This window comes from Phytophthora infestans, genomic scaffold (genome assembly GCF_000142945.1).
Source record: "Phytophthora infestans T30-4 supercont1.10 genomic scaffold, whole genome shotgun sequence".
NCBI lineage: Eukaryota > Oomycota > Peronosporomycetes > Peronosporales > Peronosporaceae > Phytophthora > Phytophthora infestans.
The window spans coordinates 250,543-266,460 of NW_003303749.1; the positions used below are offsets into that span (position 1 = coordinate 250,543).

The following is a 15,918-nucleotide window of genomic DNA, read 5'->3' on the forward strand; positions in this document are numbered from 1 at the left end:
GTGAGCTCAATACCTTTTCAATTTTAAAGATTCAAGTAATATTTAAAAGCCCTTGTTAAAAGCAATTGAATAAAGGTTTTTTTACAGTTTTTGCGATGGAAGTTTACAATAAATGTCACGGTTTCGGCTAATTGCGAAAATCAATTGGCTAACTTTAAGCTCGATTATCTCGATAACTCTGAATGGTTCGTAAGTATCATTTTGTTTGACGTAGTCTCATATTAATACTTCGTTATTATTATCATTAATATTAGCTTGTTTTGGCGCCTTTTTCAAACTAATAGTCAGCTATTAGTTTGACATTTTGGTACATGTAATATCAGCTAATATATTAGTCTGAAAAAAATTCATTTTAATATCAATCCCTGTCAACAAGTGGTGCTATTTAATAAGCAACTCGATCAGGAGCTACAGCTACCTAACGTGAAACCGCTGTAGATCAAGCGAAAAAAGTTAACCAAGTAAAGAGTAAGAGAAGCCACTGTCTTTGGTAAGTAATAACTTTAAATTTGTTTCATGCAGTCTATCAGGAGCATGCCACAATGGCGGTCCAATCACAGATATGCATCATCCGTCCATACCTGCTCCATGCTGTTGAAGTGACCCATATTCGGCGCTTGCCTATACAGTGGCATGGAAGCTGGCTTGGACTGCTGCAATGCCATCGGTTCGCTGACTTGACCTTGCTGCATGTGCGTCGCCGGCATACCGCGGAATATCGGTGCTGCTACCGATACAGGGCTATCATTCTTCCACATATCACGTTGTGAACCCTGGACGTCGAGGAGGCGCTTGTGTGGGACGTTTACAGGGGCATCAGGACGGTATTGCTGAGCAAGCCCAGACGTCCCAAAGTACATCCCACGCACGTTGTTGTTAGAATATGGGTTTCCTGCCATCATGTAGTTGCCAGGCTGTTGCTGTTGGATGTGACTTGCAGGCGAGCCGTAAGGTGAGTTCATCATGCCTATTGACGTCGAAGGAGGAGTGCCCATCACAACCGGACTAGATGACCGTACACGCTGGATCGAAGATTGCATCGGAACGTAGTCAAAGGTCTCGTTCTGGCTGTTATGATTCAGATCATCGGCGGGGGACACCGAGCAGGGAGACGACGTCATGGACATGGGACGACTATAGTCCGGGTTCATCCCGTTTGAAAAGCTACCTCCGTTTAGCGGGTAGACCATCGTGGGTTGTCGTAGTGATGCGGACATCATGTTTGAACGTTCAAAGTCCACTATCGAGTTGCCATCCTGCATTATATATCAACACCATAATAGTTAGTATCGATCCTCTCCAATTAATTCGAAGCAGCGGGACTCACGCGTGCGGCGTCCCCAGAGGCCTCCGAGAAGAGCCGTTGATATGTGGATTGGAAACTCACCCCTCGGTGCGGAAGCTGTTGTTGCGGTGGCAACTGGTGTTGCATGCCAGTCAAAGATCGCTGGCTGGGAGCAGGACCCATTTGGTTGTTGTTTTGCACGGGAGACGACGTGACTGACGCCACGCGGATGCTCTTGCCATCACGCATGGGACCTTTTTTGCGGATTGACTGCCTCTGCATGCGACGCATGGTCGAGTAGTAGCGGTTTTTGATGGCATTGTCCGTCCTGCCAGGCAACATCTTGGAAATCTCGGCCCATTGGTTGCCCACATTCTTGTGGCACTCGAAGATGACATAGTCCTCTTCAGCCGTCCATGCGTCCTTGCGGACCGACGGATTCAAGTGGTTGTGCCATCTCTCACGGCATTGCTTACCGACACGGCCTGGCAGGTGCATGGCGATGAGAGACCAGCGCTTGGCGCCGTACTGCTTGACGAGTTGCATGAGCTTGTCATTCTCCTCGCGTGTCCACGGACGCTTGCTGTTGGAGTCGGTCTTGCGACGCGCCGTCTTCTTGTTGTTGTCCTCGTCCTCTTCACCAAATGACTCCTCGGGGCTGCCATACTTGCTGCTGGTCGTGCTGCTGCCTCCATGTGTTGCAGTTGCCCTCAAATAACTCAGCTGTAACAAACGTCTACGTGAAAATACTATCACTACAAATAGAGAAAGGCAGACGACGTACGTCTGGGTTGTGGGCAACCCCGACAAGAGGCATCTCACCCCCCTGGTTACTGCTACTCGAATCAGAGCGATGCAGCAGGTCGAGAGTCGGACTGGGGCTTCCACTGTTGCTGCTGTTAGGGCTGGCGCCGCCGCTGTCCAGCTCCATGAGCTCCAGCTTACGGTTCATGTCGGTATCAGCCGTTGCTCGAGCGTTGAATGGGCGTTGAACGAGCGTTTGGACTCTGGCTTGAGCAGTACGAGGGCGTTTTGCGAGTGCTGTGCCACGTCCCACGAAGCCCACAACTTGTGCTTGAGTTTCCCCTGCGGCTCCACAAGATCGAATGAGTGGAACGTTTCGTGGCGGTTTCCGTCGATTTGAGCCAATCAGAGATGGCGTCGATGGATACGTTTTGTCCCGAAAGGGCACGTTGATCGCTTTGTATGGAAAAATGTATGCCCGGCAGAGAAGCGGGATCAACGGTCGGCGGTTGCACGTCTCTTCAGTACCGTAGTAGCAGCACAGTTCTTCTGCGCTATCCTGATATATATCGAATCATACAGTGTATTTAATACTGATCGACATTTTACTCGTACTTGCGGAAGTTTTGGCATCAATGCAGAAAGGTTGTAGGATCTTGCTATGTGCTCGGTTAGATGTTGTCCTTTCACTGCTGAAATCAAGGTGAAACCCCCACGCCGGCCGTCCGCGATATGACTTGCCTGTCGCTCACTCTCCTCCACAGTCTCCGGTCGAGTCGCGTTCGTCTGCAGGGAGAGGTTACAGCGCGCGTTACAGACCCAGTGCAACCGAAGACTGTTGCCAATGAATTGCGCTACTTTAGCACTCGCCGTTCAGCGTCGTAACGCTGGGTCAGGTGTGAAGTGAACACGTCACGCGTAACCTTCAGTGGTAGACTTTGAACATCCACAGAGGGCCACCGGCTGCAACTTTATAATTATTTATGTACGCCAACGCAACACTGGGAGCACGCAGGAACACGGTTTTCCAGCTTCCAACGCTGTACCAAGGATGCTGCTTGAGACTTGTTTTTCGGCAAAAGCGCCTTGTGAGCCCAAACCATTCAATGAAGCCAACGGGCCCACGTGACGGTCCATGTGAGTAGTACAATATTGACCCACCAGTGGTGGTACATGTAAGTGACCTTCTATCAAATTTTGAGTTGGTTTTACTGATTTTACTTGAACCATAGTTTTTTGCGTATCAATTATGTGGCGCATCGCCATTCGTCCATCATTCGCCTCTCTCCACAATACAAGAACGTCCGACCAGAGAGCAACTACAGCGACCGCTATGACGGAGCAATCAATTCGTGTCGTTGTGGCAGCTCTCGAGACCACGGGTGGCATCGGCCTGCGCCAACATATCCCGTGGCGCCTTCCCTCCGACATGAAGCACTTTCGCGCATTGACCACGGCCTCTCCGGACTCTTCGGTGCAGCACGCAGTTATCATGGGGCGCAAGACGTGGGAGTCACTACCAGCCAAGGTTCGGCCCATGCCCAAGCGCTACAACGTGGTGCTGACTCGTGACTCCAGCTACAGAAATAAACAAGAGATACCTGATACTGTGGGAGTCGCTGCCAGCTTTCGTGAGGCGCTGAAGCTCGTGCAGGAGCAGGGAGACAAAGTGGACCAGGTCTTCGTCATTGGCGGCGGCGCTGTGTACGCTGAGGCTCTGAGCTATCCAAGTTGCACTAAGGTGCACTTGACAAGAGTCAAGGGCCAGTTCGAATGTGATGCTTTTTTTCCGCTGGAGCAACTCGAGCAAAACTTTAAAGTGGCGGAGGAATCCGAAGTCAAGGAGGAAAACGGAGTGCAGTTTCACTTTGTCGAGTGGGAAAGAAAGACTGGAGAGGTAAAAGCTGTAGAATCGGCATTGCTAGTGGACAACACGACGCCTCACGAGGAGATGCAGTACTTGGACTTGATCCGGAAAATTCTGACGCAAGGAGCCAAGCGTGAAGACCGCACAGGAACGGGCACGTTGTCAGTCTTTGGGGCACAGATGAGATTTAGCCTGAGGAACAATGTGTTCCCATTGCTGACAACCAAGAGGGTCTTTTGGCGAGGTGTAGCCGAGGAGCTTTTGTGGTTCATTAGTGGCGACACGAGTGCACACACTTTGCAGCAGAAAGATATTCACATCTGGGACGGTAATGGATCTCGCGAGTACCTGGATAGTCGAGGACTTCAGCATCGGGAGGTTGGTGACCTTGGACCTGTTTACGGCTTTCAGTGGCGCCACTTTGGCGCCAAGTACACGGACATGCATGCGGACTACACTGGCAAAGGCGTGGACCAGCTTGCTGAGGTGATTCACAAGCTGCGTACGAATCCGACTGACCGACGGATTGTGCTCTCGGCGTGGAATCCCTCAGATCTCAACGAGATGGCACTGCCGCCGTGCCACATGTTCTGCCAGTTCTACGTGGCCAATGGGGAATTGTCTTGCCAAATGTATCAGCGCTCGGCCGACATGGGACTTGGTGTACCTTTCAACATCGCCAGCTACGCGCTTCTTACGCGACTGGTAGCACAAGTGACAGGCCTAAAGCCTGGCGAGTTTATCCACGTCATCGGTGATGCACACGTGTATCTAAACCATGTGGAACCGCTTCAGAAACAGCTTACGCGTACACCGTGCCCGTTCCCGACACTTCACATCAACCCTGAAAAGACCTCAAGCATTGACGAATTTACGTTTGAGGACTTCGAGGTGCGTGACTACCAGCCACATAGCACAATTAAAATGGCGATGTCTGTTTAGCCATCGAAAGGGGTTCGCGGTAACTGCAGGTTAGAGGCCCTAGGCCAGGTAAACTATGAGTACGCAGAACGATAATGGCCATTATTAGTGGGTTAATGGGTCCTCCCTCCTGATATTGCATGCACTTTGTACATCGGAAAAGATGAAAGGTGTACTCAATAGTTTTTGGAATGGTCAAGGATAGTGGCACCAAACAAGAACTTGTTGAGCTTTAAATATTCGGCACCAAGCAACGTTTAGCACCAAACAACCCTAAAAGAACGTTAGAAAAAACGCGCGAAGCTGGCCCCCCTACAGTAAGAAAAGTACCATAGGCAGCGCTGTGTCTAAGCTTGACGATTTTTTTTTACTAGTAGTGGTTGTCAGAGTTTGATACAAGCCTATGGTTGTCAAGAGCTGAATGCGGTTGTCGGATCTGGCTTGGATTAATGAAGTGGGTGTCAGACTACGCTGGTAGTGCCATTGTGCTTTGCAAGCTGTCGTGGTCTCCTTCTCTTGTCGGGGTCGTGTATCTTGTAAAAGCCGACGAAGGAGCTTAGACGTAATAGATGAGTAAAATATACTTGTTTCTTATTTCTTTTTCTTGAGCGATCTCGTAAAAGAAGGAAATTCACGACTGAGAGCTTCCTTACCAGCCCTCGAACTTACCAAAGTACCTCCTACCAGCACCAGTACCTCTAGTCGTAGTTTGTAAACGGCGTCAGCGTACCACTGTATGAGCCCCTTCGTTCCATTTTAGACTAGGGACGAGGTAGTCGGCGAAGGGAAAAGAGACTGATCGGGCCTGACACTCTTCTTACGCCGCTCGCTGATTTGCCGCAGGCAGTCATCCAGAATAGCGAGTCCTTCCTCTAGCAGAAGACCGTGACATTTCTCCCCGACTGCCGCTCGGAGTCCTCGCCGAGCCTCATCCTTTCCAGCAGGTCTGATCGCCGAGTCGACATACATATCTGGAACGATCGACGTCGTTCCAATAGAGGTTGAATCCGAATTTTCTTGCGCCGTCGACGCTTTACCGTCAGGACCTGCACGCAAATGGCCAAGGCTAGCTCTCTCTCTCTCTTCTTTCTCGACGCTCCTTTCAACTTTCGAGCTTAGCACTCTTCTTACGCCGCTCGCTGAATTGCCGCAGGCAGTCAGCCAGAATAGCGAGTCCTTCCTCTAACCGAAGACCGTGATATTTCTCCCCGACTGCCGCTAGGAGTCCTCGCCGAGCCCTCTCCTCTCCAGAAGGTCCGATAGCCGAGTCGACAGGCAGATCCGGAACGAACGATGTCGCTCTAATCGGGGCCAAGTCTGGATCTTCGCGAGCCAGCATCACTTTCTCTTTAGGACCTGATTGCAAAAGGTCAAGGCTAGCTCTCTCTCGCTTTTCCCGGCGTTCCTTTCGGTCTTCGAGCATAGTCCAGCATCGTTGAGCAGTCGCAATTCTAGAACCGTCGGCCCCCCTCGCTTGCCGCGCCCAATAGTACTTCGTAGGATGGCTATAGCAGCCTAGAGCTAAGACGAACATGTTACCGTAGAGACACGCGACTGAGAACTCCAGTATCACATTCACCATTAAGGTGACTAACGCTACGCCCATCCAACCGCATAGTACTACTTCCACGCCTTCATAAACCACTCTAGGGAGGTAGAATACGAGCGACATTAGCAGTTGTCCCACTAGACATACGCCAATCAGGTACTCGCCCACGCGATCGATAGATGCAGCCGCAGCCTCGGCAATCGCCCTCGTATATCGACAGCACGACGTCCCAATCAGTTGAATTACATCTGGAACGAAGAGACAGATCGAGTGGTTCCACGCCTCGCACCATTTGAGACACAGCTGTCCAAAGATGCTAAAACGGGATTCGTAGCTCCGTAATACAGCCATGGGAACGAGGAACGTTAACGTGACCAAAATGCACGCGTATTCTTTAGGATGCAGCGCTTAAGCGTTGGCTCCGCGGACGGTAGTGACAAATCGGTCACTTCAGGTATACCAGAAGGAGCCGACGGTAGGACCACAGTCCACTAGGCTCGCACTGAAAGCCCATCCCATGTTACGTAAAGGGGTCGTGACCACCCACACCACAATTCGTGCCACGGCACAGCCTCTGCTTCGATCTCGGAGAACTTCATGACAGGCGACACCGTCACCGCTGCATTGAGCCACGTCCCCAACACTTCCATCATTTCGGACTGACGCTAGGCCCGTTAGGAAAGGTCTTCCAGGCGTCGTCCGTTGGCACCCCCTTCCCAAATGGCGTCAGTGTTACCCAAGTCGTTTCCTTTCATGTCGTTCCAATTTGGCACTCTGTCGCGAGCACCTTCTCTCCTATGTCCGTCAGCCACCAACCGAGCCAATGCGACGTATCCGCCAATTTTTAACTATCTCCTCGAAGGACACCTCCCAGCTACGATCGCTCTTCTGCCAACATGTCAAAGCGCCTCACAGCCGCGGAGCGCCGGCGTTTCAAGGGATTCATCAACGCGGCGCTGGATTACGACGAACATGGAGCGCCAGGAGACGACGCCAAGACCATCAAGCGGGAGTTCTGGGTCGCTTTGAAATCGCACCTGGGTGGCAACGGCCTATCTACCGGTCTGGAGCATATGGAGCAGTTAGGCGACGATTTACTGGAAGGTCGGTCCTTCGTCGCACTGCGCGGTCCCGTGGTAGCGATGCTGTCTCAGCCAGAAGTGTCGCCCGTGCCGTCCGCACCTGCTAAGGCTTTCACTACTCCCTCCGGCTCAACTGCGAAGAAGCCTGTTCGCGGCAAGCGGAGAACTCGCAGTGGGTCTCCACCATTCAAGACGTCCAAGAAACTGCGGAGAAGTGACAAGTCTGACAAGTCGACATCTTCTCTCGTTCCTTCTACTGAGTACAAGGCGTTGGTCGACTTAAATCTCGACGCTCCCGACTCCGTAAAGGCTGCCGTTTACTTCATCCTGGCAAAGGCGGTCGGAAAGAAGCCTTGGTGCATCGCGTACCCTTGGACGGGGCAGGGCGTCCGCAATGGTACAACCCGCTTCGCTTCCGCGCGATTTATCGCGCTCATTGGCGTTTCTGGATGTCGCACCGTCGGGCGTCCTGGGAATGGGCCCTTTACGCGCCTCTGGCGTCGGAGATGGCGCAGAATAATCGTCGAAAGGCCAAGATGCGCGCCGTACAAGCTCGTGTGGCCTTCATCAGCTTGTGCACCGAAACCTGCGGCTTCTATGGATTTCTCACGCTCCTTGACAAATGCCCGCTGATGTTCTGGATGGGAGGCCAGCCCGGTCGCGATAGCAAGAAGTGTCTGCGCTACGATGGACCTCTCGTGGACACGTTAACTTCGCTTAAAGACAAGAATCCGGAACGATACCAGGCCACGATCGACAGTGCTCTGGAGCTCGTGCAGATCGACGCGTATGGATTCCGAGTATTCGCGTTCTGTTAGAGACGACGGAGGCTTTGGTCCCTACGGCCAAGCCGGCCAATCGACTCTCCAGGGTGGCTTTGGCTCGCGTTCGGCTCGATCTTCAGTCCTCGGCGACGCCTCGTGACACGTAGGTGGGGGTCACTAGTGACGAGCCCTGGAAGACCCTCATCAATAACGCTCTGGTGAAGCAAACCCAGCTGACAGTCGCGACAGAGCTGGAGAACAGTTCGTATCAGCTCCCCGGAGTTAGGGGACCGACTAAGACGGAGCGTAGACGTGGCGAGTGGTCGGACCTCGAAGAGGAGGATGAGGACGAAATTAAAGCTGCTGTTCCGACTGCTACTGTCGTGACCTCAGCCACCGCCGACTCTCAGAGTGCTGAAGCCGACGCTGACGACGGGGAGGATGACGATGAAGAAGCCGAGAACGACGACGAAGACGAAGATGAGGACGAGTACAAACCGAAGGACGACGACGAAGGAGAAGATGATGAGATTAAGGCTGAGGACGACGACGGGGGAGACGACGAGAAGGTCGTTCCCAAAAAGGTTTTAGCCAAGAAGGGGAAGGCCACCAAGAAGTAGCCTCCTATTCGGAGTCGTTTTTAGTCCTCGTTCCTGTCTTGTTTTTTCGTCTCGAATACACCCATTTAATCTTCGCGTTACAAGCCTTGGTCGTTCCTTGATGTCTAACCAGTTGTCTCGTTCCTCGAGTCAGTGTTTCCGCGTTCCAACTTTGTCAATCCCGGGCATAACCGCCCCGCCAAATGGTCCTGCGCTCTGTTGATGCCTCATGTCACGCTCCGGGTGTCCATTTCCGTAGCGTTCCAATATGTAAGGACAAAATGCAGTTTAGTGTCTTGAGACTCACACGTTCCCAAGCACCAAAATGAGTGAAGCGGTCACGCTTCACTCGTTCCAACTAGCCGGCGGACCAGTTAAAAACCACTTCTGCGTCGTCCACACCAGCGTTGGCTTCGACCAACCTGACGCTTCGACGTATCTCCGGTAGACCCTTCTTTTTGCGGTCGGCTCCCTCAAAGACGCTTATCAAAGTTCCGAATTTGGGGAACAAAGCAGTTCGAGGTAACCAAAAGGTCTCGTATGTTACCGTCAGTACTAGGTACTGCAGCTCGCCCTTATCCACTCTCTTAGCAACGACGTCCACGATGGGCGACGAAACACCGGTGAAAGCTGTCTCCTCACCCCCGATAGACACTCGTTCCACAAAACTCGACTGAGGCAGATCTTCTTCTTGTAGTGGTCCAGCCTCCAATTGCAATTCATTCTTGGCTATGCCCTCAATTGTCGCGTGATTACTTGTCTCGTTCCCGGCTGTCACATCCTCGCTTGTCACGCTCTCACTTGCCACATTCTCTGCTGTCCCTCTGGGCACTTCGCCCGCAAACGGTCGACTCCAGCGGCCACGGAAACGTTTCAGCCGATTCACGTTCACAGCGACGACCCTGTCGGGAAGTTTAGGAATTGCGATCTTGAAGGCGTTCTCCCTCACTTGGTCGACAATACGGTACGGACCGTGCCAAGAGATCGCCAACTTCTTCGTCTTATTTTTACTAACTTTTGCCCTGAAAACCTGATAGACCCAGACGGGATCGCCCACCTCATACGCGACCTTGACTTGTTTATTCAACCGCTGCTCGTGACGATCTTGAGCCTTTAATAGCTGTCGTTCCACCAGACGCCTTGAGTCACGTAGCGACAGATACAACTTTCTTCGGTACGCGGCAATCTCGTTGCTTTTCTAGTCCTTTCCGGTGTTGAGGAAGGCCAAGTCGATCGACAGGACCGGGTCACGACCGTACAAGCTGAAGCAGGGAGTGTCTCCAAGGCCCTCATGGTAAGCCGTCCAATAAGCCAACAAGACCCGAGGTAAATAGATATCCCAATCGGTCTGAGTTTCCCTCACGAACATCTTGAGCATTCCCAACAACGTTCCATTGAATCGTTCTACCAACCCCTGAGTTTGTGGGTGGTAGGCGGCTCCAAACAAATTCTTTATCCCTAGCGTCTGATATAACGATCGTGCCAAATCGGATGTGAAGCTCGCTCCTCGGTCACTAAGCAATCGTTCCGGAACGCCATGTCGACAAATGACACCTTCAAGCATGGCGTCCACGAAGGAGATCGTATCCAGCGACGCAACCGCGAAAGCTTCTGCCCATCTCATGAAGTAATTTACAAACACCAACATATACTTGTTTCCCCGTGGAGTGACCATCACTGGACCGTCGACGTCAACCACCAGTAATGAAAAAGGTCCCGATAGTTCCTGGATTGGCATCTTCTGCATCAGACCGGCTATCCAGGGCCTCCGACCTTTACCACCACTGCAAATTGAACATTCTTTCATGTATTCGACCACGTCCTTTCGCCACCCGTGCCAGTAGGCATGGCGTCTAACTTAGTCAAATGTCTTCGTCTTTCCTAAATGAGCCGAGAATATGTCAGCGTGACAATAATTCAGAACTGTCTCGATAAAGGGTAAAGGAACGACAGGAACTGTCACTGTTCGAGCAGGGCCGACGCGAGCCCCTAAGTGCACGAGGCGCATTAGGACCTCGTTCTTCATCAAGCGCTGCAAGGACATCTTTAGCACCGTCACCCTCAGTTGAGGATCCATGGCCAGAGCAACGCCTTTTAGAAAGGCTCGTATTGCACGTATCCACGGTACTCGCTCTTGCTCTTTCACGAACTTGTCATAATCCAATCCGAACACATCGATAGTAGAGGGTAGGATAGGTGGGGCACCTGTTTGTAGTTCTTCTTCTTGTTCTTCCTGGGTGAGTTCGTTGGCAGGGATAACCTCTTCGGCCTGCTCCCCGACTGGAACCGAACCATCAGGCACGTTCGAGCCCTCGTTCTCTTCCGAAGAGATCGTTCCAAGCCTATCAGGAGGATCGTTCCGTTCTTCGTTCAAGAGATCGTTCATCGTGATAGTTCCCATGATTCCTTTCTCAGCGCGATGATACAGTCTCGACAGTCCATCGGCGTGCCCCATGAACGTCCCAGGCTTGTGATACACCTTAAACCTCAGTTGTGACAGCTCCGCAGCCCAATCGTGCCAACTTAGCATTCGACGTTCTTGTGTTGTCACGAAAGATCCACATAAGTGCTTGATGGTCCGTATACAGGTCAAATTCACCGTGGTCTAGATAGCACTTGACTTTCGCGTAGCCCAGACGATTCCCCAGCATTCAATTTCGGTGGTGCCACAGGTCTTGTTGATCCAATTCCTTTGCGATCCTTCCAGCATCTTACTAGCGTAGGCAAACGCTCGGTCACGTTTGTCAACTTGTTGCATTAGACACGCCCCTACCGCCAAATGAGACAAATCCACATAGATGTTGAACCTCTTGTCAAAGTTGGGATATATCAGTATAGGAGGTTTCACCAGAGCCCGCTGTTGTTGCCGGAACGCCGTTTCGCAATCCTCGTTCCATTTGAAGTCAACCTCTTTCTGCTTCCGTCGTTCCAAAGGGGCGGCAATATCAGCAAACCCGGGTATATAGCGTCGGAAGTAGCTCGTTAATCCAAGGAAAGCACGAACGGTGTGAAGATCGTGCGGTCTTTCAATAGTTATCACTGCCTGCGCTTTCTCGGGGTTCGGCGGTATGCCCGTAGGCGTCACTATTTGTCCCAGGAGCGCTACTCGGTCACGCCCCCAGTGGCATTTCTTCATTTTTAGCTTAGATCCAGCCGCACGGAATCGTTCCAACACTTGTCTTACTCGGATTGGGTGAGTAGGAAAATCGTCACTAAACACGACACAGTCGTCCAGATTGACGAGGCACGTTCTCCATTTCAGGTCGATTAGAACATTCTCCATCATTCGTTCAAAAGCAGGAACTGCGTTGCATAACCCAAACGGCATAAAAAGCCATTCGTAAAGTCCAAATTTGCTCGTAAAAGCCGTCTTTTTCATACTGCTCGGTTCCATAGGGACGTTCCAGTACCCCGACGCAATATCCATAGTGGAAAAAAGCTTAGCGTTTCCAAGGACGTCCAAAACGTCGTCGATCAACGGCATAGGATAGCTATCCTTGACCGTGACCGCATTAAGCTTCTGGTAATCAATGCAGAATCGAATCCCGCCGTCGGGTTTCCGAATCATTAGCACGGGTCTAGCCCAGGGGCTATTCGATGGCCTGATCAGGCCAAGCTCAAGATATGCTTGAATCTCAGCCTCCATTACGCCCCCTTCTGCTTTCGAGACACGATAGGGAGGTTGCTTTATCGGCACGCTCGTTCCCGTATCAATGATGAGCGTCAGGAGGTCCGTACGTCCCAGTTTCGTGGACGTCTCGACGAACAAATCCTTTAGTCCCTTAGCATCTCGGCAAATAGACCCCTTTGCTCAGCTCCCAGCGACGAATCTTGGAAGTCTACTTGAAAACCATCGTCGTCCTCGTTCTGCATAGCGCCAGTCATCTCCGTTTCTACAGTCTCCTCCTTCGCTCACTTATTGTTGTCAGTAGCACTTATCCCTGCACTAATCTCGCTCGTCGTTCCACTTCGAACTTCTACTTCAAAAGCCGATTTGGGAACGAGAGTCATGGCCGCTACGTACGCACCCGACGGTATTTCAACCTCTTCGGTAGACGCGTAACAGACTTCCACTAGTGCTGTCCCCCCATTACGGTACACAGGGCTCGGGCCACTCGTAAGTTCTCATCCGTCTCAGGGCCGCCTTCCACCAAAACCGTAGAACGATCTTTCATCCTTCCGCGAACTTTGGTCTTGACCAGCGCTAAGTGACCAGGATTTACGCGCACCGTCGAGGTCGTCGTGATAGCATACGTCTCTTCTACTCTCGAGATGCCCAACGGGATCACATCTCCTGTCCCTTTCAGTGTCATCGTTTGGTCTTCGAGATTCATTACGGCTCGGAACGAGCGCAACGAGTCCGTTCTAAAAATAGCATCAGCGAATAAATGGTCAGCTACCACAAATGGAAGCGTCCTATCGATCGTTTCTAGTGTTACGAGAAGTTCGACCATGCCACGTACACGAATTTCATATCCCGAAACGCTGTCTAAGCTCCCAGTGTAGGGCTTAAGGGGCTCCGACGCTCGACCAAGTCGTTTCAGCACCCGCCTGTTCACGAGACTCGCCACAGCTCCCGTGTCTGCCAACATCTCCGACTGGCAACAGTCGATGAGCCATCGGTAACCGCCTACAGTCCCCCGACGCTACAAATGACGCGTTTTCCTTCCGGTACAACTCCTGACCCATCCTGAGAAGCAACGTCTTCGCTCACGGCTCGCAATCGCAGCGACCTTCGCGGCCGCGGCGCTCTTCGCGCGTTGATTGCATAGATGTCGGATAGTTCATCGGCTATTTTCAGCCTCTTCTTTTCCGACGATTCGATTGGAAGTCCAAACGTCACCTTCTTCAACCGTTTTAGAGCAACGGCATCTGCGACGGGTCCGTCTATTTTAGAAGCTTTTTGCATGTCGCGCAATTTGTAGAAGCCTCGGTCCGAAAATAGGAACGAGCCCAATTCACCGCTTGATTTTGGAACGATCGGGTCGTCGTTCACCCTACTTTTTCTAGGTGTGCACGAAGAAACTCCTCGTTTAAAACGTTTCCCTCGGACTTGTCTCGCAGCGGGGTAAGTAAGCCCTCGTTCCGCTCTCTTCCTCTGGATCAGTCTCTCCCACTCGACTCTTGTTGTATTCGTCCCTTTCCTGTTTGAGCATTTCAAACACTCTTTTCCGGATCTCGGAACGCCACCTAAAAGGTAACGGCACTACTTCTTCGTTTCCGTCAATTACAGTAGGGGGCTCATCGAATCCAACACAAACGTTCCGTTTGCATCACGCTCGGCGGAGCCGTCCTTCGATGCACCGTCAATGTCCCCTTCTTCGGTAATGGAGATGACGGGCAACACAGTCTCTTTCGTCCCAGTTTCGTACTTAAAGTTTCGATTCGCCCGTCTGGCCACGGCTGCGTTATTTAGTGTCTTCTCGTACCAACCTAGCCAGTACTCCGGCTTCCTCATTTCCCCCGTAGAGACTTCCCTCGTGCGTTCCAGCACTTCCTCCGATATTCCATGTTGTTCACTTAGTTCCGCAAGTGACGGCTTCTCCTACCTGCTAGCGTTCTGTTTCACTCGTGACCGGATCTTCTCGTCGTCCAACGGAAACAGTCGCGCTTCCAGCTCCTTGTCGTACTCCTCGGGTTCACTCTTCACTATCGGATCGTCACCGCGCTCTTGCATATCCAGCTCCTTGTCGGTAAACAGAAAATCATATTCGTTTGATGAGTCCGTCGCCTTGGTACGTTCCGAATCCAGCTCTGCTTCGGGAACTTTAACGCCCTCCTCAGGAGCACCCACTACTCCGATTACGGCCGCAAACAGGTTGGTTCTGACGCCTACCACGTCTTCCGTCTTGGTCTCGAGTGCCTGTTCATCCCGCGTAGACTCGTCGGACAACTCGTCCGCTCCCGTTTTTCCGCTGCACCCTTCCTGGGTCTTTAACGCATCCTCGGGACGTTCCGTTGTCCCTTGAACGACGTCCTGTGCCCAATTGGAACGATCCTTCGCTCCACCTTCACACTTCATTGTTATCAAGGAGCTTCCCGTTGCATCTTTCCCTCGTTCTATCTCTACTTCCGGTCCCTCCGTAGAGACTTTCTCTTTTTCTTCATGCCCTGAGCCAACTCGTTCCGTTAGCCTGCTCGTTCCAATTACAACATCCGCATTTTCATCGTCCTGCTCGCAACGGGGACGTTCCGAGCGCTTACTCCAGTATTCACACCAACCTCGGGAGCTCTCTCAGGCCCACTAAATTCACTTAACCGTGAACTTGCATCTTCCTTTGTGTCGCCAACCTGAAAAGAGGAAATATCGACACTTCTTTCTTCTTCCTCTTGCCCCCTTCATTGTCGGGACATTCCAGTTGGTGTAGTCGAACCTTGAGCCGTAATCGTCTCAGTCGCTACTGCGTTCCTCGAAAGACTACGTAGCTTCTCGATCTCAGGACAGTTGGCCACGTCATGACCCGGTTGTCGACAAAAGAAACACTCCGTAGTTCGGCGATCTCCAAATCGACTTCCACCCGTTCTCCTAGGCAAGTTTCACTCCATGGAGTAGTGACCGAATTGGTGGCAACGATTACACAGGCCTCTCGCTCGAGGACACGTCTCTCGACTACACCCCTTTCGCTCGCAGCGACCGCACACTACTGCTCCTTCTGCAGTGCGAGTGTCGGGACCCATACGAATGTTGGGGGGTCCTAGTTCTGCACTCACTCCCCCGTTTGGATTAGTAGGACTAGCCGGTTTCGGGTCGGTCAGAGTCACGGCACCTACGTATCCATCACTCGTTCCAGAATGTTTTTGTACGTTCCGATTTAGCAGTTGCAGCTCTTGAAGTACTTGTAATTCCGTCGAGGGTACATTCTTCGGGCTCTGTTGCTTCATACCTTCCTCGGGAAATTCATCGTTCTCTTCGATAGGCAGGTGAAGATTTTTGAACAACAGAATACGACAGACTTGCTCAATAGACCCAATCATGTTACCGTTCAGCACCGCTCGCATCTGCTTGTTTCTTATTCCCTCAAGGAAGAGCTCGTACCTCATGCGGGGTTCAGGCAAATTCAGCGCGTCGCATATCGTCTCGAGTCAACCACCCCACTCCTCGGCAGA

At 51.8% G+C, this 15,918-nt stretch overlaps 2 protein-coding genes across 2 annotated transcripts; one reads left to right on the forward strand and one right to left on the reverse strand.

Moving 5' to 3' along the window:
* Positions 1-250: 250 nt before the first annotated feature.
* Positions 251-2,303, reverse strand: PITG_06748 (myb-like DNA-binding protein, putative; the record flags this gene model as incomplete). The annotated part of the gene is made up of 5 exons (XM_002904694.1): positions 251-277; positions 582-920; positions 1,020-1,256; positions 1,328-2,008; positions 2,070-2,303. 5 exons carry the CDS (start codon positions 2,235-2,237, stop codon positions 251-253), a joined length of 1,452 nt encoding a protein of 483 aa, XP_002904740.1.
* Positions 2,304-3,362: 1,059 nt separating this feature from the next.
* Positions 3,363-5,377, forward strand: PITG_06749 (bifunctional dihydrofolate reductase-thymidylate synthase 2; the record flags this gene model as incomplete). Its single annotated transcript, XM_002904695.1, has 2 exons — positions 3,363-4,787; positions 5,273-5,377. 2 exons carry the CDS (start codon positions 3,363-3,365, stop codon positions 5,375-5,377), a joined length of 1,530 nt encoding a protein of 509 aa, XP_002904741.1.
* Positions 5,378-15,918: the final 10,541 nt, after the last annotated feature.